Source organism: Hyperolius riggenbachi, chromosome 5 (assembly GCF_040937935.1).
Source record: "Hyperolius riggenbachi isolate aHypRig1 chromosome 5, aHypRig1.pri, whole genome shotgun sequence".
Classification (NCBI taxonomy): domain Eukaryota; kingdom Metazoa; phylum Chordata; class Amphibia; order Anura; family Hyperoliidae; genus Hyperolius; species Hyperolius riggenbachi.
The window spans coordinates 251,526,996-251,551,485 of record NC_090650.1 but is presented as its reverse complement, the minus strand read 5'-3'; the positions used below and the strand labels follow the sequence as shown (position 1 = coordinate 251,551,485).

At 42.3% G+C, this 24,490-nt stretch overlaps 1 protein-coding gene across 1 annotated transcript in view; it reads left to right on the top strand.

Annotated features, from left to right (window-relative positions):
• The window catches only part of VPS4B (vacuolar protein sorting 4 homolog B), an 86,283-nt gene that overhangs the window by 18,956 nt on the left and 42,837 nt on the right, over positions 1-24,490 (top strand). Inside the window, exons 3-5 of the mRNA XM_068236782.1 lie at positions 1,078-1,234; positions 20,100-20,164; positions 22,268-22,387. Coding sequence (XP_068092883.1) covers positions 1,078-1,234; positions 20,100-20,164; positions 22,268-22,387 — 342 coding nt within the window. The remainder of the gene's footprint in view (positions 1-1,077; positions 1,235-20,099; positions 20,165-22,267; positions 22,388-24,490) is intronic.

Sequence of the window (24,490 nt, the reverse complement as noted above, 5' to 3'; positions counted from 1 at the left end):
GGCAACTGGTATTATTTTAAAAGGAAAAATAGACATCCTACTCAGTTTAGGTTCCCTTTAATGAATCAAGCCCAAGTACCCATAAAACATTCAATCTGGGACCGCTCCACGCCGATTACGGAAACGGCTTTCAATGGGGCTAGCAGGAGATTGCACGTGCCGATGCGATCACCGCTAGGAGACTGTTAGACGGCAAAACCGCAGTCTATTACCATAGTGCATCACTGCGATCTAAGGCAGCACTGTACTGGGGACAGCCGTGTGACACGGCTGTCCCCCTGGGACACAGGAGAGCAATCAGGCTCTCATAGACTGAAGCCTATAAGAGCCGATCGCCATGATTGGCTGGCTGGGGGGAGGGATTTAAAAAAGTAAATAAAAAATAAATATTTATTATAAAAAAATAAACACTGGGGGAGCGATCAGACCCCACCAACAAAGGGCTCTGTTGGTGGTGAGAAAAGGGGGGGGGGGGGGTTATCGCTGTCACATTAATACAGCTTGGATTGCTCAAAGGTTAGTAAAGTAAGTTGGCATTTCAGACTCATGCAAGCAACAGCTGGGAAGGAAGATTTATTGTTTTTCTAAATTGTGTGGGGGGGAAAAAAAGAAGTAATTGTTGCTGTGTATTCTTCATGGATCTTTAGCTGCACCTCCTACAAATATATGAAGGAAAAAAATCACAAGGATTCATTTACTACCCTTTGAACAATTCCCATTATGACAGATGGAGCTGCATCACCTCAAAGAAGCATTTTTATTTTTTTATGTTTTTTTACTCCAGTCTAGGTTTGTTGAATCACTGGTGACTGCTCCTCCAAAGCATAAGCTTGGAGAGGTGTTTTTTTTTTTCTTTTTCTTTTTTTTTTTTTTTTTTTTTTTGTAAATCAAGTCTGTTGAATCAGTTGCAAGATTTCACTTTATTGTTCACATTAGTATTGATGCACATTTAGGTAAATACTGTATGTACAGAAGACTATAGAAACCTACAATGTTGTATAAAAAAAATCAAACTGTAATGTACCAGATTTGAAAAGCACTGACTGGATCATATTTGAATGATTTTATTTTCTTTAGATGATACTCAAGGTGAAAAAGCGAAACAGAGTATTAGAGCAAAGTGCATAGAGTATCTTGATCGAGCTGAACAGCTGAAGGCATACCTGAAGAAAAAGGAAAAAGCCCCACCCAAGCCTGTAAAAGAAGGAGCCCCTCGACCAGCTGATGACAAAGGGTAAAAAAGTTCTTGTGTGCTGTTCTGCTCTCCCCTGTGGTGTTATGTTTTTTTGTTTCTTTTTTCACATATATAAAATCCAATCTAGAAAAAATGCAGTGGTAGTCAGCGGGGATGAAACCTTTCCTCATTGACTGGTATTCAGTTTACCACATTCAGGGTAAGGAAGTCAATGATGAGCAAGAAAACTGGGAAAAGTCTTACAACAGCTATGCAGCAATACAGTGATGGAAATTGGGGATAATACTGTAGGGAAAAAGAGCAAAGAGAAAAAAATGCGTTTCTATACAGTGCAGAACAAAAGTATTTCAACACCCTGTATTTATGCAAGTTCTCCCACTTAGAAATCATGGAGGGGTCCGAAATTCACATTATAGGTGCATTCCCACTGTGAGAGACAACATTTAAAAAAAAAAGAGAAAAATCTGGAAATCCTTTTATGATTTTGAAAGAATGTATTTGTATTGCACTGCTGCACATAAGTACAGTGGTTTGCAAAAGTATTCGGCCCCCTTGAAGTTTTCCACATTTTGTCATATTACTGCTACAAACATGAATCATCTTTATTGGACTTCCACGTAAAAGACCAATACAAAGTGGTGTACATGTGAGAAGTGGAACGAAAATCTTGCATGATTCCAAACATTTAAATAACTGCAAAGTGGGATGTGGGTAATTATTCAGCCCTCTTTTGTCTGAGTGCAGTCAGTTGCCCATAGACATTGCCTGATTAGTGCTAATGACTAAAGAGCGTGCACCTGTGTGTAATCTAATGTCAGTACAAATACAGCTGCTCTGTGACTGCCTCAGAGGTTGTCTAAGAGAATATTGGAAGCAACAACACCGTGAAGTCCAAAGAACACACCAGACAGGTCAGGGATAAAGTTATTGAGAAATGTAAAGCAGGTTTAGGCTACAAAAAGATTTCCAAAGCCTTGAACATCCCATGGAGCACTGTTAAAGTGATTGTTCGGAAATGGAAGGAGTATGACACAGCTGTAAACCTACCAATGACGTCATACGCCCACTGACCACCAGCCACGCCCACCTCACAGCGAGACAGAGCCCAGACGATCGGGACTCGTGCTGCCGGCCACAGCGCGGCATCCTCCCCTGTTGAGATAAGCGGTTGGCTGTCCGCTGACAAGCGAATACACAAATTATGTTTGTGAGTATAACTTTTAAATTTCAATAAACCACCTTTTACGATTAATGCGCTATGGCGCGCTCCATTTCTCTCTGATTGTTTTGAACAAGAAGAGCGCTGATCAGAAATGCAGTCAAAAGGCCCATGGTGACTCTGGACGAGCTGCAGAGATCTACAGCTCAAGTGGGGGAATCTGTCCATAGGACAGCTATTAGTTGTGCACTGCACAAAGTTGGCCTTTATGGAAGAGTGGCAAGAAGAAAGCCATTGTTAACAGAAAAGCATAAGCATTCCCGTTTGCAGTTTGCCACAAGCCATGTGGGGGACACAGCAAACATGTGGAAGAAGGTGCTTTGGTCAGATGAGACTAAAATTGAACTTTTTGGCCAAAATGCAAAACGCTATGTGTGGCGGAAAACTAACACTGCAAATCACTCTGAACACACCATCCCCACTGTCAAATATGGTGGTGGCAGCATCATGCTCTGGGGGTGCTTCTCTTCTGCAGGGTCAGGGAAGCTGGTCAGAGTTGATGGGAAGATGGATGGAGCCAAATACAGGGCTATCTTGGAAGAAAACCTCTTGGAGTCTGCAAAAGACTTGAGACTGGGGCAAAGGTTCACCTTCCAGCACGACAACAACCCTAAACATAAAGCCAGAACAACAATGGAATGGTTTAAAACGAAACATATCCATGTGTTTAGAATGGCCCAGTCAAAGTCCAGATCTAAATCCAATAGAGAATCTGTAGCAAGATCTGAAAACTGATGTTCACAAATGCTCTCCATCTAATCTGACGGAGCTGGAGCTGTTTTGCAAAGAAGAATGGGCAAGGATATCAGTCTCTAGATGTGCAAAGCTGGTAGAGACTGGCAGCTGTAATTGCATCAAAAGGTGGTTCTACAAAGTATTGACTCGGGGCTGAATAATTACGCACACCTCACTTTGCAGTTATTTATTTATTTATTTTAAATGTTTGGAATCATGTTAGATTTTCTTTCCACTTCTCACGTGTAAACCACTTTGTATTGGTCTTTCATGTGGAATTCCAATAAAATTGATTCATGTTTGTGGCAGTAATATGACAAAATGTGGAAGACTTCAAGGGGGCCGAATACTTTTGCAAGCCACTGTATTTGAACACCTGAGAAAATCTGTGTTAATACTTGGTACAGAAACCTTTGTTAGCAATTTCAGAGGTCAGTTCTTTACCAGGTTTGCACACACTGCAACAGGTATTTTGGCCCACTTCTCCACACACATCTCTAGATCTGACGGGCTGTCGCTGAGCAACATGGAGTTTCTTCCCCCCTCCCCCCCCCCCTCCAAAGATTTTCTATTGGATTTAGGTCTGGTGACTGGCTAGGCCACTCCTTGGTTATCCTGGCTGTGTGCTTGGGGTCATTGTCATGTTTGAAGACCCCGTCACAACCCATCTTTAAAGAATACCCGAACTGACATGTGACATGATGAGATAGACGTGTGTGTACAGTGCCTAGCACACAAATAACTGTGCCTTGTTCCTTTTTTTTTTTTTCTTCCTCTGCCTGAAAGAGTTAAATATCAGGTATGCAAGTGGCTGACTCAGTCCTGACTCAGGCAGGAAGTGACTACAGTGTGACCCTCACTGATAAGAAATTCCAACTATAAAACATTTTCCTAGCAGAAAATGGCTTCTGAAAGCAAGAAAGAGGTAAAAAAATGGGAATTTCTTATCAGTGAGGGTCACACTGTAGTCACTTTCTGTCTGAGTCAGGACTGAGTCAGCCACTTGCATACCTGATATTTAACTCTTTCAGGCAGAGGAAGAAAAAAAATGAACACAGCATAGTTACATGTGTGCTAGGCACTGTACATACACATGTCTCTCATGTCACATGTCGGTTCGGGTATCCTTTAATGCTCTGACTGAGGGAAGGAGGTTGTTGTTGTTCAAAATCTCACAATACAGAGAGTGCAGAATTATTAGGCAAATGAGTATTTTGACCACATCATCCTCTTTATGCATGTTGTCTTACTCCAAGCTGTATAGGCTCGAAAGCCTACTACCAATTAAGCATATTAGGTGATGTGCGTCTCTGTAATGAGAAGGGGTGTGGTCTAATGACCTCAACACCCTATATCAGGTGTGCATAATTATTAGGCAACTTCCTTTCCTTTGGCAAAATGGGTCAAAAGAAGGACTTGACAGGCTCAGAAAAGTCAAAAATGGTGAAATATCTTGCAGAGGGATGCAGCACTCTTAAAATTGCAAAGCTTCTGAAGCGTGATTATCGAACAATCAAGCGTTTCATTCAAAATATTCAACAGGGTCACAAGAAGCGTGTGGAGAAACCAAGGCGCAAAATAACTGCCCGTGAACTGAAAAGTCAAGCGTACAGCTGCCAAGATGCCACTTGCCACCAGTTTGGCCATATTTCAGAGCTGCAACATCACTGGAGTGCCCTAAAGCACAAGGTGTGCAATACTCAGAGACATGGCCAAGGTAAGAAAGGCTGAAAGACGACCACCACTGAACAAGACACACAAGCTGAAACGTCAAGACTGGGCCAAGAAATATCTCAAGACTGATTTTTCTAAGGTTTTATGGACTGATGAAATGAGAGTGAGTCTTGATGGGCCAGATGGATGGGCCCGTGGCTGGATTGGTAAAGGGCAGAGGGCTCCAGTCTGACTCAGACGCCAGCAAGGTGGAGGTGGAGTACTGGTTTGGGCTGGTATCATCAAAGATGAGCTTGTGGGGCCTTTTCGGGTTGAGGATGGAGTCAAGCTCAACTCCCAGACCTACTGCCAGTTTCTGGACGACACCTTCTTCAAGCAGTGGTACAGGAAAAAGTCTGCATCCTTCAAGAAGAACATGATTTTCATGAAGGACAATGCTCCATCACACGCGTCCAAGTACTCCACAGCCTGGCTGGCAAGAAAGGGAATAAAAGAAGAAAAACTAATGACATGGCCTCCTTGTTCACCTGATCTGAACCCCATTGAGAACCTGTGGTCCATCATAAAATGTGAGATTTACAAGGAGGAAAAACAGTACACCCCTCTGAACAGTGTCTGGGAGGCTGTGGTTGCTGCTGCACGCAATGTTGATGAACAGATCAAAACACTGACAGAATCCATGGATGGCAGGCTTTTGAGTGTCCTTGCAAATAAAGGTGGCTATATTGGTCACTGATTTGTTTTTGAATGTCAGAAATGTATATTTGTGAATGTTGAGATGTTATATTGGTTTCACTGGTAAAAATAAATAATTGAAATGGGTATATATTTGTTTTTTGTTAAGTTGCCTAATAATTATGCACAGTAATAGTCACCTGCACACAGATATCCCCCTAAAATAGCTAAAACTAAAAACTACTTTCAAAAAATATTCAGTTTTGATATTGAGTTTTTTGGGTTCATTGAGAACATGATTGTTGTTCAATAATAAAATTATTCCTCAAAAATACAACTTGCCTAATAATTCTGCACTCCCTGTACATGGCCCTATTCATCCTCCCTTTAATACAGTGCAGTCATCATGTCCCCTTTGCAGAAAAGCGCCCCCAAAGCATGATGTTACCACCCCATGTTTTACTGTAGGGATGGTGTTCTTGGGATGCAACTCATCCTTTTTCCTCCAAACTAGGAGAGTGACGTTTAGACCAAAAAGTTCTACTCTGGTCTCATCTGACCACTACTTTCTCCAATGCCTCCTCTGGATCATCCAGATGGTCACTGACAAACTTCAGATGGGCCTGGACTTGTCGACTTGCCCAGGGCACCTTTCATGCAATGCATGATTTGAAACCATGACTGTGTAGTGTTCTACAGACAGTGACCTTTGAAACTGTGGTCCTAGCTCTCTTAATTTCATTGACCAGCTCCTCCCTTGTAGCTTCTGGGCTGATTCCTCACCTTTCTTATCAGTGATACCCCACGTGATGACATCCTGCATGGAGCTCCAGTCTGAAAGAGACTTGACAGTCTTCTTTAGCCTCTTCCATTCTCTTAGAATTGCTCCAACATTTGATCTATTCTCACCAAGCTGCTTGGCAATTGCCCTGTAGCCCTTTCCAGCCTTGTGGAGGTCCACCATTGTCTCTGGTGTCTTCTGACAGCTCTTTGGTCTTACCTATGGTAGTAATTAGTTTGACTGTGGGCTGGACATGTCTTCAAAGTGGTAAATACGAAGGAGGCACTCAATTGGCTTCAAACTTGCGTTTTATCAAATCCCAGTAATACACGACATGTTTCGGGGCATATCCCCTTCATCACCTGATGAAGGGGATATGCCCCGAAACATGTCGTGTATTACTGGGATTTGATAAAACGCAAGTTTGAAGCCAATTGAGTGCCTCCTTCGTATTTACTACATTGAACCGTGTGTGGAGTGGTGACCCACAGAGGGATTGTGCACCGGCAACATAGACCTGACTAGGCCTATTCCACAGGGACTCGCTGCAGTTTGCTTGTTATGTCTTCAAAGTGCTCAGACAGGTGCTACTAATTTAGATCGAGTGGAGTAGAAGTGGACTTTTTAACCACCCAAGGACCGCGGTGTTAACCCCCTCCCAGTGATCAGGCCATTTTTAGTTAATTGGGCCACTGCAGCTTTAACCCTTTCCAATTTCCCGTTGCACTCGTATGTCCTGCTATTGCAGGCACATCTGCAGGGGGCAAAGTCCGATCTCTCTCTCTCTCTCTCCCCTTGTATAGTGGGCATGTAAGAGTACATGCCCACACAGGTGGTACCCCCCTGCCCCAAACTGGAAGTGCGTGATCAGCGCTACCAGGAAGTGACCAATGCATTGGATTTTCCTTGCTGATTCCGTGCTGATTCCTTCTTGCAGATTCCATTGCAGATTGCTTGCAAAGTTGCATAGAGGAGCAATGGAATCCTATGCAATGGACGTGGAGGAGCATCTAAATCAGGCATGGGCAAACTCGGCCCTCCAGCTGTTATGGAACTACAAGTCCCACAATGCATTTGCCTTTGAGTCATGACTGTGGCTGTCAGACTCCTGCAATGCATTGTAGGACTTGTAGTTCCTTAGAGCTGGAGGGCCAAGTTTGCCAATGCCTGGTCTAAATAGTAGCCAGCATTTCATTGCTCTAATTCCCAATCGAAATACCAAAGACTGCATCGTGTGTAGTGACATGAAGACACCGGGTGGCAGGCATAAAACCACCTATTATTGCGAAACTTGCTTGCGCAAGCCAGGATTACACCCAGGAAATTGCTGTAAAATTTACCATACCTTGGCTTTCTTCTCTGTTACCAGCCAATAGAAGATGCCAAACTGTCCAAATAAGGTATTAAATTAAACGCTATGTATAAGATATACAATGTTACTATGTTATGTTCCATGTTAAAATGGGAAAGGGTAAGCGGGAGAGTGCACTTCTGTAAAAGAAACAAACGAAAAAAAAACCTCCGAGCAGAAACGACTCAGTTTAGGAAAAAACTCAGTGGAAAGGGTTAAGGCCAAGCTGCACGGCCGCACAAGACAGCACACAAATGATTCCCCCCCCCCCCCCCCCCCCCCCCCTTTCTCCTGTTGGTGGGGTCTGATCGCTGCCCAGATATTTAGGGTATTTAAATTTATTTTTTTTTTACAAATACTTATTTAATTTTATTTTTAAATACATTTCTTTATTTTTTTTTTTTTTACTACACCCTCCCTCCCCCCGCTGGCCAATCACTGTGATCGGGTGTCATAGGCTTCAGCCTATGACAGCGGATCACCGCTGCCACACTGGAGGGGACAGCCGTGTCCCAGTAACAGCGCTGCTGCAGATCGCAGTGCTGTACAAAGTAATTAGACGGTGGTTTCGGTCTCCCGCTTTGAGACTGAAGGCAGAGCGGAACTCTGCCTTTTGTTTTGCTTTATGCTGTCTCTCTGGGAGAAATTGCAAAACCGCAGGGAGTTAAAATACTTATGTTCCTCACTGTATCTCGCTTGTCTTTTGGTAGTTTCCTTAGATGGTATTCCAAATGAGCTGTGTATCATTGCTTCACAATTGTCTTTGCAGAGAGTTCCTCTGATCTATAGTGAAGCAGAACAAAGCAATAAAATAACTGTGCTTAAAGTAACCCTGAGATGGGGCCACAGCAATAAAATATTAATTTCTTGGGGCTTTCTCCAGCCTGATTGCTCCCTCCTGGTCCTTTTCTGACTGCCCATTCGCCCGCAATTGGCCCCAGAAAGTCTTCCGCTTCTGGGCCAATTGCACATGCGCATCCCGCCGCATTCATGATGCCGGGAGCGCTTTTCATCTGTGCAGAACACTGTTGCCGATGGGAGCGTGCTGGCCGGACTGCGCAGGCGCCGACTGGAGAATTTTTGGGGGGCCAGTTGGGGGCAAACGGACAGTCAGAAGAGGACGGTGTTGGAGCGATCAGGTCGGAGAGGGCTGGAGAAAGCCCCCAGGTATGTATATTTTATTGCTGTGGCCCCATCTCAGGTATTCTTTAAAAGATACCTGACTCAAAGCTACCTAACATAAGTTCAGAGGCATGTTCATGCAGGATCCATGTAGCTGTGTGCCTTGTCCATTTCTCTCATTGTCCCTTACACTGACCCATGTAATCTTAACTTGAACAATTTGGCTAAAGTCAAATGTCAGACAGGAAGAGGCAGGCATGCTGCAATTACCTCCTCTTATGCTGGGCATACACGGGAGTTGTGCAGCCTTATCAATCGAGCCTGATGGCTCGATTGATAATATCCGACAGGTCTGATGACCTGCCAGATAGCTTCTCCGCTCGATCCCCGCCGGCAGACAATATCGGGGAATCGAGCGGCTGATAAAGAGCGCCGGCTGGGACAAGCGTGGATCGATACGAGTGGGGCCGCGGCGGGGGTCGATCCGGCGGCTAATCGGCAGCCGGATTGACCCGTGTATGCCCAGAATTAAGGAGAACGAGTGGGGCAGGGAATTGGGGGGTGATTGGGGGGAAACAATGCAGCATGCCTTCCTCTGCCTAATTGACTATCTGTCTGCTTCAGCCAAATACATTAGGGACATAGAGCAGAAATCCAAAGCACCAGGACCATACATTCTCACTGTTTTTGAAATAAAGCCTCTCCTGCCTTGGTGAACAGCACCAATACATTTGACTGTTGGAAATCATGATTTCCCATGATTTTAGGTGCGTTTTACTACAAATGCTTAAAATATAAGTTGGAGGGCACCTCCTAACAGAGATCATGCTCGGGTGTTTTGGAGCCCACAGAAAATCATCTTTCACTATCAACATTCTGCAGTTTGGATCAGAATTCAAAATCCGTTTTCAGGGGATTTTGACTGGATACAGAGAAATAAGATTTCAGTATTGTCATGGGCATACAGAAAATCTTATTTAAATAGACATCTGTTTTATTCAGCGCTTCTTCTGGGCACAGTTCTTGGGCCCTATGAGAATTTCTTCTGTTTAGATTTTCATGCAAACCAGGTCATACTTGAATGCCTCTGCTTCCAAACAGCCATTCAGACTATCTTAAGGATTCTCCTCAAACATTTCCTCCTTACTCCTTAACTATATATAAAATATTGTTTAGCCTACCTCATGCTATAATCTTAAAGAGGAGCTGTCAGCCATACTATCTCAGAAAAAAATGTAAGTATATGAATACTTGCTCTACTTACATAATATGTATTGCACTGTCCACGTTTTGACTTTGATTTTACTACAGGAAAAAAAGAGAAAATCATTGTTATCATTTCCCATTTTAACTGTGGCTATTTTTGAAGCCGATCCTGGTGTCATTTCCACCCTTGCTCTCCTCTGCCTGATTGTGTATGCATTGCCTGCCCTCCACTATACAAAGTGCATTCTCTCACTCACCGCATGAGAAATATTGGCCATTCTGAGAGGAACAGAGGTGTGGGAGGGGAAAACGGGAGGGAAAGAGTCTTCAGCCAATCAGGCTGCGTTAGTTAAGTCTCTAAGGGTAAAGTAAAGTAGAGGAGAAAAAAAGGACAACCCAGCATGCCCTGCAACTTCCTACCAAATTTTGTGTGTACCAAATGAGTCAGGTAAACTGGGGAATGATCTTTTATCAACAAGAAAATAATTACCATAGTGGTTTTTAACTTTTGGATTGCCTGGCTAGCATCCTTATTACTTGTTTACCAGATAAAAATAAAGAATTGATTTTCGATTTTATGCCCGAACAGTTACACTTTAAGACTGAGAAGTGAAATGTCCTAATTGTTTTTTTTTTGTTTTTTTTTTTTCAATAGAACCTTTTACAGTGTTAAAAAATTAGATTAGCTTGCGCTCTGGACAGGTCTTTTTGTCACAAACATTTTTATTGTTTAAAAAATAGGAGAAATGCATTTCCAAAGAAACATATTGTAACAAAACCATAACACGTACAATGCATAAGGTACAGCAAGGTCTGCAAAAGCAGAGGGAGTTTCCACATTGTATAGAAGTAGGTGCCGGCAGCACAAGGCATCATATACCGACACCACATTAAGTCAACAATTAGCTAGTGTATAAAATTATTACAAGGGCCACCGCAGATTCGGTGGCTCAATTGCTCTTGACGGTTAGTACCTTATTTCTAAATATAAGGCCTAATCATTATAAAGCTGAAGGAAAAATATGAGGGGGGAAGTATCCTTGATCTCTGTTGGCCCTGTAGCTGAGAGGCTACAGAAATTAGAAAGTGGATGGGGCAGAACCATCCAGAGGAAAGAGGGAGAAGTAAGAAGAGGGAGAAAGGACAGACGAAATTGAAAGGGATGAAAGGAGGAGTGTCGTTCGCCGAAACGCTAACCTCCCTAAATCTAATCATGTTAGTCCTATACCTCGGTTTTCCAGAATTTTTTTTTTTTTAAGTTGTGGGAGAGAGTCGTCCAGGATGGCTTTCATTTTTTTCAAAACAAAGTGCATAGCTTACATTCGTTTTGAAAGTGTGTCCCCCCCCCCCCCCCCCCTCCCCAGGTCTTTTTGAAGGTTTTCATTGAACCTTGATCTGTGGTAAGAGCAGACATTTCATAAGGCAGCTGCCCTTGTTCCCCTGGAAACACAAGGCAGTAAGATGTTGTAGGGTGAAATGGTAGATCCTCCTATACAGGGTTCCCTAACCCTCTCCTCAAGGCCCACCAACAGTGCATGTTTTGCGGGAAACCACAGAGGTAGTTTATCAGCTCTGCTGAGACACTAATTCCCTCACCTTTGCATGTTTGTGGTTTTTCTGCAAAACATGCACTGTTGGTGGGCCTTGAGGATAAGGTTGGGGAACTCTGCTCTTACAGTGGTTTGTAAAAGCATTTGGCCCCCTTGAAGTTTTCCACATTTTGTCATATTACTGCCACAAACATGAATCAATTTTATTGGAATTCCATGTGAAAGACCAATACAAAGTGGTGTACATGTGAGAAGTGGAACGAAAATCCTACAGGATTCCAAACATTTTTTTTACAAAACTGCAAAGTGGGGTGTGCGTAATTATTCAGCCTCCTGAGTCAATACTTTGTAGAACCAGTGTTTACAGTTGTTGCGCTTTTCTTCAATTGAGAGTTGGCTGCAAGAAAAGTTGTGGGTTTGCTCCACCCCCACCGATAACTGACCAATTAGAAATGTATATATTTTTCTGCGCCTAATCAGAAGATATAGATTCCAACGTAATAAAATTATAAAAGGGTTTTTTTGTAAAAAGAGGAAACACCATTTGTTGATTTTTCAATTAACAAATCACAGTACACACTTCACACACTCCGTATCAAACATCCATACACCTGAATCTGACTGCCAATCTGCACAAAAGCCAGCTCTACTGATAACCCCTTCAGCATCCTCAGCCGCCCGTATATCAGCAGACAGCAATATAGATCCGGCAAAGTGACGCTGCACTTACGGAAGTCCGTTTAGAAATGGCACTGCAGTGCTTATATTTGTAAAAGTTCCACAATTCATATAAAATATATTAAAAGCAATTGATCTCTGTCCTTTTTCTCTCCAAAAGAACTCATACCATCAATGACAATTAAATTGATTTCGCAGGTCTGCACTAGATGATTTGTTTGTGTCAGACTCCTGCAATGTCCTTATCTAGGTCACTCACGTATCTCCGTCCGGTGGTGTGGAGAGGATGGAGTCCTTCAGATTGTTAGTGGGCTTTCAACAGACTTGCCGGTCCCGGCCGTGGACACTTCCCAAGTCTGGAGCCGTTCAAAGTCTTTGATCGTAACTCCGGCGTAACCGGAAATCTCCGGTGTGACGTCACCACACTGTTAGACCAATCAGGGCCGGCGCGTTTCGATAGGTCCGCCTATCTTCTTCAGGGCCTCTCCTGATTGGTTCTGGGACTCTCCTTTTTCTCCTAAAGACTCCACCTCCTCCATAGGTCTGTATTGACGGATCGGGGTTATTACGTTGGAATCTATATGGTCTGATTAGGCGCAGAAAAATATATACATTTCTAATTGGTCAGTTATCGGTGGGGGTGGAGCAAACCCACAACTTTTGTTTCTTGCAGCCAACTCTCAATTGAAGAAAAGCGCAACAACTGTAAACCCTGTTTCTTTGTTAATTCTACTTGCTCAGTTGTGAGCAGCTTTTCTAGAACCAGATTAAAATGGAAAACGCTACTCTATTTGAATACAGTACAGATTTATGGACTTATAGAGAAGATCGTCTAGATAGAATAAGAACGATCTTCCATAATAATGAAAGTCCCAAATCAGACTTTCAAGAAGATGAATTCATTAAAAATAATAGCAGAAAATTGGAGAAGCTGCTCACACAAGAAACAAAAAACCTATGGGAGGTATTTGCCCTGGAAAGATCTAAACCTGGGGGGCACTTTCCCTGCTGTTTATAAGTATAAAAAACATATTGGCCTAGGATTTGCACTCTGAGGAAGTGCAAGCAGATTGGGATAGAATGTTTAGATGTTTCTCCATACAGGTGATGGGAGTTTGTAGCAGAAGTTAGAAAAATGCAAATTATACAGAATAGTGAGGAGGTTAGGAACTTGTACAATAAATTAGAACCACACTCAGAGACAGAATTTTTAAAAAAATTAGAATGGAATATACAAGGCAGATTAATTAAGATGGAAGAAGACATCCTGCAGAGGAAAATGAAAAAATTAATACGAGATTCCGTTGAGTGTGAAGATCTCAAAGCCTTTGGGAATATTAATGTGGAAAACAATTAGAGTGAAAATAATAAGAATGTAACAGTTCAATTAGAGATACTTGATAGTATTGATTTAGTTCAAGAAAAAAGCATATCCATAGAACCACCAAATAATAGCAGTCCCAGTAGCATACCAATTCAAAATCAAAATACAAACCCCACGGTTGGGAATGGTTACGTTAAAGGCACAGAGAGACAAATGAACTCCATTGGCGCAGTCCAAAAGAATTCGGCTGTGGCATATGGGGACTCAATTATAGAAACAATTATAGAAACAATACCAGAAAAAATAGGTCTAAAGCTCAATAATGAGACAGTAGATACAGTGAGTATAGATAAATCAAGTGATAATGAGGGAAAGATCACAACTACTGGCGAGGTAGAAATTATGGACAAAGTAAGCGAAAATGAGGAAAAAAATTATATAGAAACCATTGTCCCCACAATACATGGAGAAGTAGTTATAAATAAAAATATACCGATAGAGGCAGAAGTTGTAATACCAATACCAACTAGGAATAGTTATTCCCCTTTAATGGAAAGCTCAGAAGAATTCCCTGGCAATATGAATAAAAGTTTGAATGAAAATAAAAGCCCAAGAACATTAAAATGTCCTTTGAGGTTCACAGATTACAGAACAGTATCAGAATTTCAACAAAAAGAAAATAGGTTGGAAGAGCAAGGAAAAAATGAAATTAAGATCATATCAAGACAACAAGATTACCAATCATTTTTTAGCCAAAGGAAGGAAAATAAAAGGAGATATAGGGGGAGGGGCAACACCAAAAAAGAAAAATTTATAGAAGTAGAACCCATAGGTCCAAAATAATGTAGAGAGGGGATTTTTAATTTACCCGTATATACTCGCAAGCAAGCCGACCCGCATATAAGCCCCCCCCCCCCAGCTTTCTTTCCTGAAAAATCAGGAAAAAATGATTGACCCTCATATAAGCCGGGGGTAGGAAATGCTGGCAGTGTTATTCCCCCCCCCCCCCCAGTGTGTCCCAGTATAGTTAGTATAGTGCCCAGTATGGGTAGGTAGTGCCCAGTATAGCTAGTATAGTGCCCCAGTATAGCTAGTATAGTGCCCCAGTATAGCTAGTATAGTGCCCCAGTATAGCTAGTATAGTGCCCTAGTATAGTGCCCCAGTATAGCTAGTATAGTGCCCCAGTATAGCTAGTATAGTGCCCCAGTATAGCTAGTATAGTGCCCCAGTATAGCTAGTATAGTGGCCCAGTATAGCTAGTATAGTGGCCCAGTATAGCTAGTATAGTGGCCCAGTATAGCTAGTATAGTGGCCCAGTATAGCTAGTATAGTGGCCCAGTATAGCTAGTATAGTTACCCCAGTATAGCTAGTATAGTGCCCCAGTATAGCTAGTATAGTGCCCCCCGCCTCAAGCAACCCCCCCCCCCCCCCCCGTGGCCGCCGCTGCTATTAGCTTACCCTGCGGCTGCCGGCTTCCAATAGTCCCCTCTCCGTCTCCCGGGCATGTAAATAGATCACAGCAGCTCGCTCCACGGCGGCTGCTGTGTGATGACAGGAAGCTGTAGGGAGAGCGGCTTCCTGTAACGGCGATGTGTATCGCTGTTACTATGGAAACCGCTCTGCCTACAGCTTCCAATCCTGTCATCACACAGCAGCCGCCGTGGAGCGAGCTGCTGTGATCTATTTACATGCCCGGGAGACGGAGAGGGGACTATTGGCAGCCGCAGGGTAATCTAATAGCGGCGGCGGGGGGGGCACTACGACCACCGACCAACGTGACTCGCAAGCAAGCTGACCCCCCAACTTTTGGCCCACTTTTGGGGGGTCAAAAATTCGGCTTGCTTGCGAGTATATACGGTAAGTAATAAGGAGTTAGATAAGGCAGAGGTATCACTATTGAATAAGGGGTTAAAATTTGCCCCAACTACAGCAGTAAATAAATTTGATACGTTCATAGGAATCAAAAAATATGAGACAACTGTGCCTCAAAAAGTACTTTATGAAAAAAAACGCCGACAGAAATCCCTAAGCGGGAGGTCTTCACACACACTGATCTAAAGAATCGCTCGAAATTTAATCCAACTAATGAAATGAGCGATTCAATGACAACTTTTGAGACAATGGTCATGGGGGATTCTAGGAAAATCAAAGAAAATAAAATAAAAGCCCTAATCTCACAGTAAAAGAGAGAGGGGCTATGAAGAAATTGAGAGAAGACCCCATGATCATTGTTAGACCAGCAGATAAGTGAGGGGGGGTTGTTGTCCAAGATCTGGAAGATTACAACAGAGAAGCATTAAGACAGTTGAACGATGATGAGACATACATGAAGTTAAAAAGATCCCTGTAGAGAATTCGAAAAGGATTTAAAAGCCCTGGTAAAAGAAGGGAAAGATCAAGGCATCCTTAATGAAAGGGAGTCTGACTATGTTCTCTAAGCCCACCCACGGAAACCTGTCTATTACCATCTACCCAAAATACATAAAAACTTGAGGGACCCACCTGGAAGACCTATCATTTCTGGGATTGGGTCCCTCACGCCCAATCTGTCGGAATATATAGACAGATATCTACAAAAAGCAGTAGTCTGTACCAAATCATATATTAAAGTCACGGGTCATATTATACGAATATTAGAAGGAATTCAATGGAAAGAAGGTTATATAATTTGTGTAGCAGATGTTAGCTCCCTTTACACAATTATTGACCACAGGAGGGGCTTGGAGGCAGTCAGGTTCTTTTTAGAAACGTTAACAGAAATTCCCATAGATCAGGTCAGGTTTTTAGAGAGGGCCATTTATTTTATATTAACTCACACCTATTTTTTCTATGATGGGCAACACTACCTACAACGGGTTGGTACAGCGATGGGGACGAGGTTCGCACCCGGGTTCGCTAATTTGTTTATGGCGTTTTGGGGGAAAATTATTTTGGGGGGCCCGGGTGCGGACCTCGTAATATGGAAAAGGTATATAGACGATGCCATCTTCATATGGAAAGGGGGGGGGGGGGGCTGAGGATAAATTAAAAGTATTACTTGAATGGCTCAATGTGAATGAATACAACTTGACACTTACTAGTGAGTACAGTAGTAGGGAAGTGAATTTTTTAGATTTAAAAATATATATATATAGAGAGAGAGAGAGAGAGAGAGAGAGAATATTTAAGACAAAAACCTTCTTTAAAAAGGTGGACACTAATAGTTTTATGTAATTGCTCAAATGTAGAGGATTATAACTCACAGGCGGTCACTCACCGGAACAGATTCCTAGAGAGGAAATATGAGGAATCCACATTGGAAAAAGTGGAGGAAGAGGTGAGGGGATATAAAAGGGAAGATCTCTTGGTCTCAAAAATACCCCCCCGAGTATTAAGCTACAATATACTCAGCAATCTAATAAATTGAAGCAGATTGTCGCAAGGTATTGGCATATCTTGCGACAAGATAAAACTCTGGGTGGAATTTTAACGGAAAAACCTAAATTTGCCTTAAGTAAGACAGCTAATATTAAGAGCATCATTGCCCCAACCATACCAACAATGAATAAAAAAGATAGTACACATGGCTCCTTTAAGAGATGTGGTTTTTGTAATCCATGTAGTTGCACTAAGCACATGGACCCTATACAGAAATTTAGATCAGATGTAACTAATGAACATCAAATTAATGCAAAGTTGAACTGCATGAGCACTGGAGTGATCTACGTGGTGGAATGTGGCTGCCAAAAACAGTACGTAGGGAGAACCAAGAGGAAGTTGCTATCTAGATTTGGGGAACATATACAAAACATCAAAGGGGGCAATATAAAGTTCCCATTGAGTAAACACTTTACTGAAAAACATAATGGAAATCTGAAAACATTTAAATTTTATGCGATCTGTCAAGTGGAAAAAGAATGGAGAGATTTTATTAAAAAGATGTCCAGAAAAGAAACACAGTGGATTTATGTTTTAAATAGCCTGGCCCCGAATGGGTTAAATAGTGATGTGGAATTATTTGCCTTCAACTGAGAATAGATTGTGACATCTAGTGGATATAACAAGAACTGTGCACCTTTAAACGCAAAGGCAATAACCCCGATCCGTCAATACAGACCTATGGAGGAGGTGGAGTCTTTAGGATAAAAAGGAGAGTCCCAGAACCAATCAGGAGAGGCCCTGAAGAAGATAGGCGGACCTATCGAAACGCGTCAGCCCTGATTGGTCTAACAGTCGTGACGTCACCAGGATATTTCCGGTTACGCCGGAGTTACGATCAAAGACTTTGAGCGGCTCCAGACTTGGGAAGTGTCCACGGCTGGGACCGGCAAGTCTGTTGAAAGCCCACTAACAATCTGAAGGACTCCCTCCTCTCCACACCACCGGACGGAGATACGTGAGTGACCTAGATAAGGACATTGCAGGAGTCTGACACAAACAAATCATCCAGTGCAGACCTGCGAAATCAATTTAATTGTCATTGGTGGTATGAATTCTTTTGGAGAGAAAAGGACAGAGATCAATTGATTTTAATATATTTTATATGAATTGTGGAACTTTTACAAATATAAGCACTGCAGTGCCATTTCTAAACGGACTTCTGTAAGTGCAGCGTCACTTTGCCGGATCTATATTGCTGTCTGCTCATATACGGGCGGCTGAGGATGCTGAAGGGGTTATCAGTAGATCTGGCTTTTGTGCAGATTGGCAGTCAGATTCAGGTGTATGGATGTTTGATACGGAGTGTGTGACGTGTGTACTGTGATTTGTTAATTGAAAAATCAACAAATGGTGTTTCCTCTTTTTACAATAAAACCTTTTATAATTTTATTACGTTGGAATCTATATGGTCTGATTAGGCACAGAAAAATATATACATTTCTACTTTGTAGAACCACCTTTTGCTGCAATTACAGCTGCCAGTCTTTTAGGGTATGTCTCTACCAGCTTTGCACATCTAGAGACTGAAATCCTTGCCCATTCTTCTTTGCAAAACAGCTCCAGCTCAGTCAGATTAGATGGACAGCGTTTGTGAACAGCAGTTTTTAGATCTTGCCACAGATTTTCAATTGGATTTAGATCTGGACTTTGACTGGGCCATTCTAACACATGGATATGTTTTATTTTAAACCATTCCATTGTTGCCCTGGCTGTATGTTTAGGGTCGTTGTCCTGCTGGAAGGTGAACCTCCGACCCAGTCTCAAGTCTTTTGCAGTCTCCAAGAGGTTTTCTTCCAAGATTTTCCCTGTATTTGGCTTCATCCATCTTCCCATCAACTCTGACCAGCTTCCCTGAACCTGCAGAAGAGAAGCACCCCCAGAGCATGATGCTGCCACCACCATATTTGACAGTGGGGATGGTGTGTTCAGAGTGATTTGCAGTGTTAGTTTTCCGCCACACATAGCGTTTTGCATTTTGGCCAAAAAGTTCAATTTTAGTCTCATCTGACCAAAGCACCTTCTTCCACATGTTTGCTGCCCCCCCCCCCCCCTCGCTTCAACAGTGCTCCGTGGGATGTTCAAGGCTTTGGAAATCTTTCTGTAGCCTAAGCCTGCTTTAAATTTCTCAATAACTTTATCCCTGACCTGTCTGGTGTTTTCTTTGGACTTTATGGTGTTGTTGCTCCCAATATTCTGTTAGACAAAGTCTGAGGCCGTCACAGAGCAGCTGTATTTGTACTGACATTAGATTACACACAGGTGCACTCTATTTAGTCATTAGCACTCATCGGGCAATGTCTATGGGCAACTGACTGGACTCAGACCAAAGGGGGCTGAATAATTACGTACACCCAACTTTGCAGTTATTTGTAAAAAATGTTTGGAATCATGTATGATTTTTCGTTCCACGTCTCACGTGTACACCACTTTGTATTGGTCTTTCACGTGGAATTTCAATAAAATTGATTCATGTTTGTGGCAGTAATATGACAAAATGTGGAAAACTTCAAGAGGGCTGAATACTTTTGCGAACCATAGTATAGACCTAATTTACAATGCAATTGGATGAGGTTCACCAACTACCTTGATTAAACTGTACTATTTAGAGATGTTTGATGGAAGCTCATGCTGTTATTGAGCACAGCACAGATATACTCTACCATCCATTATATATGATAGTAGTTATTGTTTGTCCAGTGGTATCTTCTTGATAATCCCACTACCAAGGTTTGGCAAGCTCAGTATTTTTATTGCTTTGTGAGTGTGTTCTTTCTTGGTGATAGGCACCATCATGGCACTACCATGGTAGATACTTGGTGGTAGTTGGGCAGAGCCTATCTAAGTGTACTTCTTTTTGGGACATAGAGAGGATTTCCAGGTAAGTACCAAACTGGAGAGGATTGTGCTCTTCAAGTTGGGCAACAACTCATATTACAGACACATCCATTTATATCTGTTTCTTTGCAGCAATATATGGTGTGCTTTGCATTTTGAAATAATAGCTAAATTGTAATATAATTGTTAAAAGCTACGGATGTCTCTAGTCATTTGATCTTAGTCTACTGTACCTGCTCTATTTCAAGGTCTTTTTTTAGCTTCTGTAAGATGGCCAGGGGTCTCATTCTATTATGCTTAAAAATAAGTTGTTTGTTTTGTGTTTACTTTAGGAATGAGAGTGATGAAGGGGATTCTGAGGACCCAGAAAAAAAGAAGATGCAGAGCCAGCTTCAAGGTAGCCAGCTTCGTTCTTGTATTATAGGGAGCGTGTAGTATTGAACTTAGTGCTAAAGATTTTTTTTCTTTATTGTATTTATAAAGTGCCAACCTAATAAATCAAGAACATGAAATATTACAATAGAAAGCAGGGGAATCTTGCTATTACCACCCTCAGGTGTTTGATATGCATCTCACCTTTCATAACTAATATATGAACAGCTAGTGTGCCTGAGACCTAACACTTATTTGGGAGTGAAGGATTCCTTTTTAATGCTTAGTTTATTTTAGGTCACTTCCTCCACACCTTCCCCAAGCCAGCCTGTCCATTTGCATTGAGGGGAAGATGGGCAGGTAGCGACATCAGTTTTTTTTTTTTTGGGGGGGGGGGGGGAGGGATGGAGGCAGCATTTACATCCAAGTCAAGCTTTGGTTGCTATGCTTATGGTATGCTTTGCACAGAGCTTGACACTATAGAATACAAGACAAATGAGAGCACTGGCTGTAAGTACAGTACAGGGGAAATTTTTAAAAAGTTGCTCATTACGCAGGCACTTTAATGTGATACTCTATTTCTAAGAAGAATGGAAGGAAATAAAAGCTAAATGAAACAAGGCCTCACTCATCATTTTGATAATTTCATAAATTTCATATTTATGAATGCCTATTAATGCATTTTTAAGCTACCAACACACAGTACCTGGGCAAATTAACTACATTCTTTCCCTCTGAGGAACAAGAGGTGCGCAGTCATGCTTCCTTGGGCAGAACACTTATATTGTTCCCATGCGCAGGGGAAGTGGAGAAGCTTGATCAACTGTACCTTTTTATTATTTTTTTTTTTTTTATTATTTTTTTTTTTTTATTAGTTGCAAAAAGGCTGGCACCACACAAGTATAAAAGTAAAAAGATCAGCTCTTTATTAAATTGCCATTTAAAATGACAGCATTGTCAAAAATATATAGACTATGGCGATCTGAGGCTTGGGCACACGGCAGTTCCTACCTATGGAAGAGTGCTCCTCCAACTTCTCAGTTGAATTCCTTTATTATTATACCATCTCTGCTCCAGCCACATTAACACTGGTAGACTATACGACTCCATTTTAACTCGGCAACTAAAATTTCCTTAATGTTTAAACCATAAGATGCTCTTGATCAGAGATTGTCGTTGTCAGCCAACTTCGCTACGCTGGAACTACGCGTAGTTTCATGCAATTACGCTTCGCCAACCTTTGGCTTCAAAATCAAACATTTGCTTCGTATGCATTTCGTAGACCGCGTTAAAATACGCAATTACGCGTAGTGCATAGCGTAGTACATGCGGACGCTTATGCCATTATGCATAACAATGTACGCATGGATTCCTCAGCAAATGCTTGTACTAGTAACTCTTCTATGCGTACATTCCCCTTTCCAATGCGTAATTTTGTATGCACACAATCGTACGCGGAAAAATAGATGCGAATAACGCATTCGTAGTTTACTTCGCAATACACATGAGAACTACGCGTAGGGCGTAAACTACGCGTAACGGTACTTCGCTACGCGTAAAATCGTAAGCGTAGTTTTGAGACTTCGCCTACGAACTACGATGCGTAGATGCGAACTACGTTGCGTAAATTCGCACTGGCGTAGTCTCTGCTCATTCCTGCTCTTGATCATAATACACACTTAGGTGTACATCTCCTGCCGTTGTAAACAGAAGATTCTGCCACGCCACATGCTCATCCTCCATAATCTCCATCATTCCTGGTTCACTGGTGCCCTCTAGCTGCGGACATCATGCGTGACCTGACAGTGCAAGTGAGTGGCAGAATCCTCTGTTTGTAGCCGCTGGATACGGCTTGTGGCTGCACATTTTCACTATAAGATGCACTGAAAAAAGTGTGTTTTACAGTCTGAAAAATACAGTAACCACACTGCTCTCACCGTATTGCCAATATTTCAGGAGTTGATCAGATTTTTTTTTTAAGACACCTAACTGCTATTTTTTACCAGTTATAAGTATTTGCAAGCGATTAGTTGCATTAAAAGATTCCTTCTTTTAAATCAGTTGAGTTGATAATCTGCCTTTTATGTTGCAAGACAAGTAATTTGTTACCCTTCTTGTTAATATGCAGGAGCTATTGTCATGGAAAAACCAAACGTGAAGTGGAGTGATGTTGCTGGGCTGGAAGGTGCCAAGGAAGCACTTAAGGAAGCTGTGATTTTACCAATTAAATTTCCACATCTCTTTACAGGTAGTTTAGCCTACCACCTTCATTTGTATTTACTTTATCTTGCTGCAGTGTACCCTAAACCTGGTTGTCAATTAAGTTGTTCTTTTAGACTAGTTGCACACCAGGACGTTGCGTTTAGGGGACGTTATAGGGCACATAACATGCCCCTAACGTAACGCCTGGTGCTCTCTGGTGTGGACGTCGGAGTGAGCCGCGTTGTGCAGCTCACTCTGGCGGCCGTGATGCGTACTCTTGGATGCATGCGGCATCACGTGGTCCCGCCCGGCCAATCGCCGCACAGGGCGGCCGCTCCAGGAAGTAAACACTGCACGTCACTGAGTGCAGTGAATATTAATTAGCCATGTGCCCGGCCGCTCTCCCCTCCTCCCCAACATGACTGAGCATGTGCAAACAGTCTAACGCGGCTTAGCCGAGTAGAACGCACAGCATGCAGCACTTTGCTGCGTTACAATGTAACGCAACATGGGCAGTGTGACAGCCCACTTGTGTTACATTGCTGTGCGTTGGGGGAGCGTTACAGGCTGCCGCTGCACTAACATGCGCCTGTAACGTCCCTGTGTGCAAGAAGCCTTAACTTCTAGAAATTGACTAATTGCATATTTAGTACTGTAAGCTATACTATTGTGATTTAAACCAGTATTCATCAATGTCTTTAGGACCCTTTTTCATACTTACCATGTTGTGTCGTGCCATGATACTTTCCCCCACTGCAGTTCATTGCACTGGCTATTACTGTCTGAGACAGGCCATAGTATCTGCGGTGCGACATAATATGATAGAAATGACCCAGCTAACGCAGAAGCAGGAGAGCGGTACCAAGCAGAGTTGTGCGCATGGTACCAAATGGTGCACAGCTCCATTGGAAGCAAAGCACGGCAAACAATCTTTAAAGATGGCAGCTGTGCGCACGCGCAGATCGGGGACATTGATGTGATGTACTTCCTGTCCTGCAGGTAGAATGTGACTGAGCGGAGGCGGGGTCATGCAGATTACCCTGTCGGCACAATCTACCACAGGGAACTAAATGATGGAAATGTTGCAATGCGCTGTGCTAGGCTGTTCTGCCACGCGCCAATTACACCAAGGGTGAAAAGACCCTTAAAGAAAAGGGCTTGTTCACACTGAGTGGTGCAGTGTCGTAACAGCATGCCCATAATATCCTATACACAGGATCATCAAACATTGCATAGAGAGAAATATCTGATAGCACCACAGCTGCATGCTCATTTATTTATTTATTTATTTATTTATTTATTTTTTTCTGTTTCTTGTATAATACACTGTCCATTTCAGTTCAATGAATGGATAGAGCTTGATAACCGCACCAGAGGTTGCCATGCGTGCTTAAAACACCCTCATAATCTACCTGGTGTAAATGAGCTCTAAAGCCCGCCTTACACTATTCATCCGCACCACCGATTGATCAACTGAATGACTTTTTTAGCTATATTGCACCAGAAAAACTGAAAATTGTATACTTACCTAACGGTAATTTTCCTTTCCTGTCAAATGCCATGTCAGCATACTGTGGGTTAACCCCGCCCCTTCACCAATCAGGACTAGTAGCTATAAATCTTGTATCTCAGCCATAGTTCCCTGCTTTTGTTACTATGTCCTATAAATAGACTGAGCTACGGGTGCGTGCCCCGTATGCTGACATGGCATTTGACAGGAAAGGAAAATTTACCGTTAGGTAAGTATACAATTTTCCGTTTTCCTATCAAATCCATGTCAGCATACTGTGGGATTTGACTATACCTAAAATAATGGGTGGGACTAACCATATACTGCTGAAATGATATTTGTCTTTAATTCGACAAAAGTATACTACACATACATATGTATTTATACACATTTATATATATCATAGTTTAATAAACATAAATGATAATCGTCAGGTTTTATTTGTAAGAATTGCAGAGGAGAGGATCTATCTGCCAAATTCCACTGTGGATGAGGCTCCTGGATCCACTCGATAATGAGTCACAAACGTATTGGTAGATGACCAATTTGTGGCACGACATATGGTGTCTGCCGAAACTCCTGCATGAGCTGCCCACGATGTTGAAATTCATCTTGTCGAGTGGGCTGTGATTTGTGCTG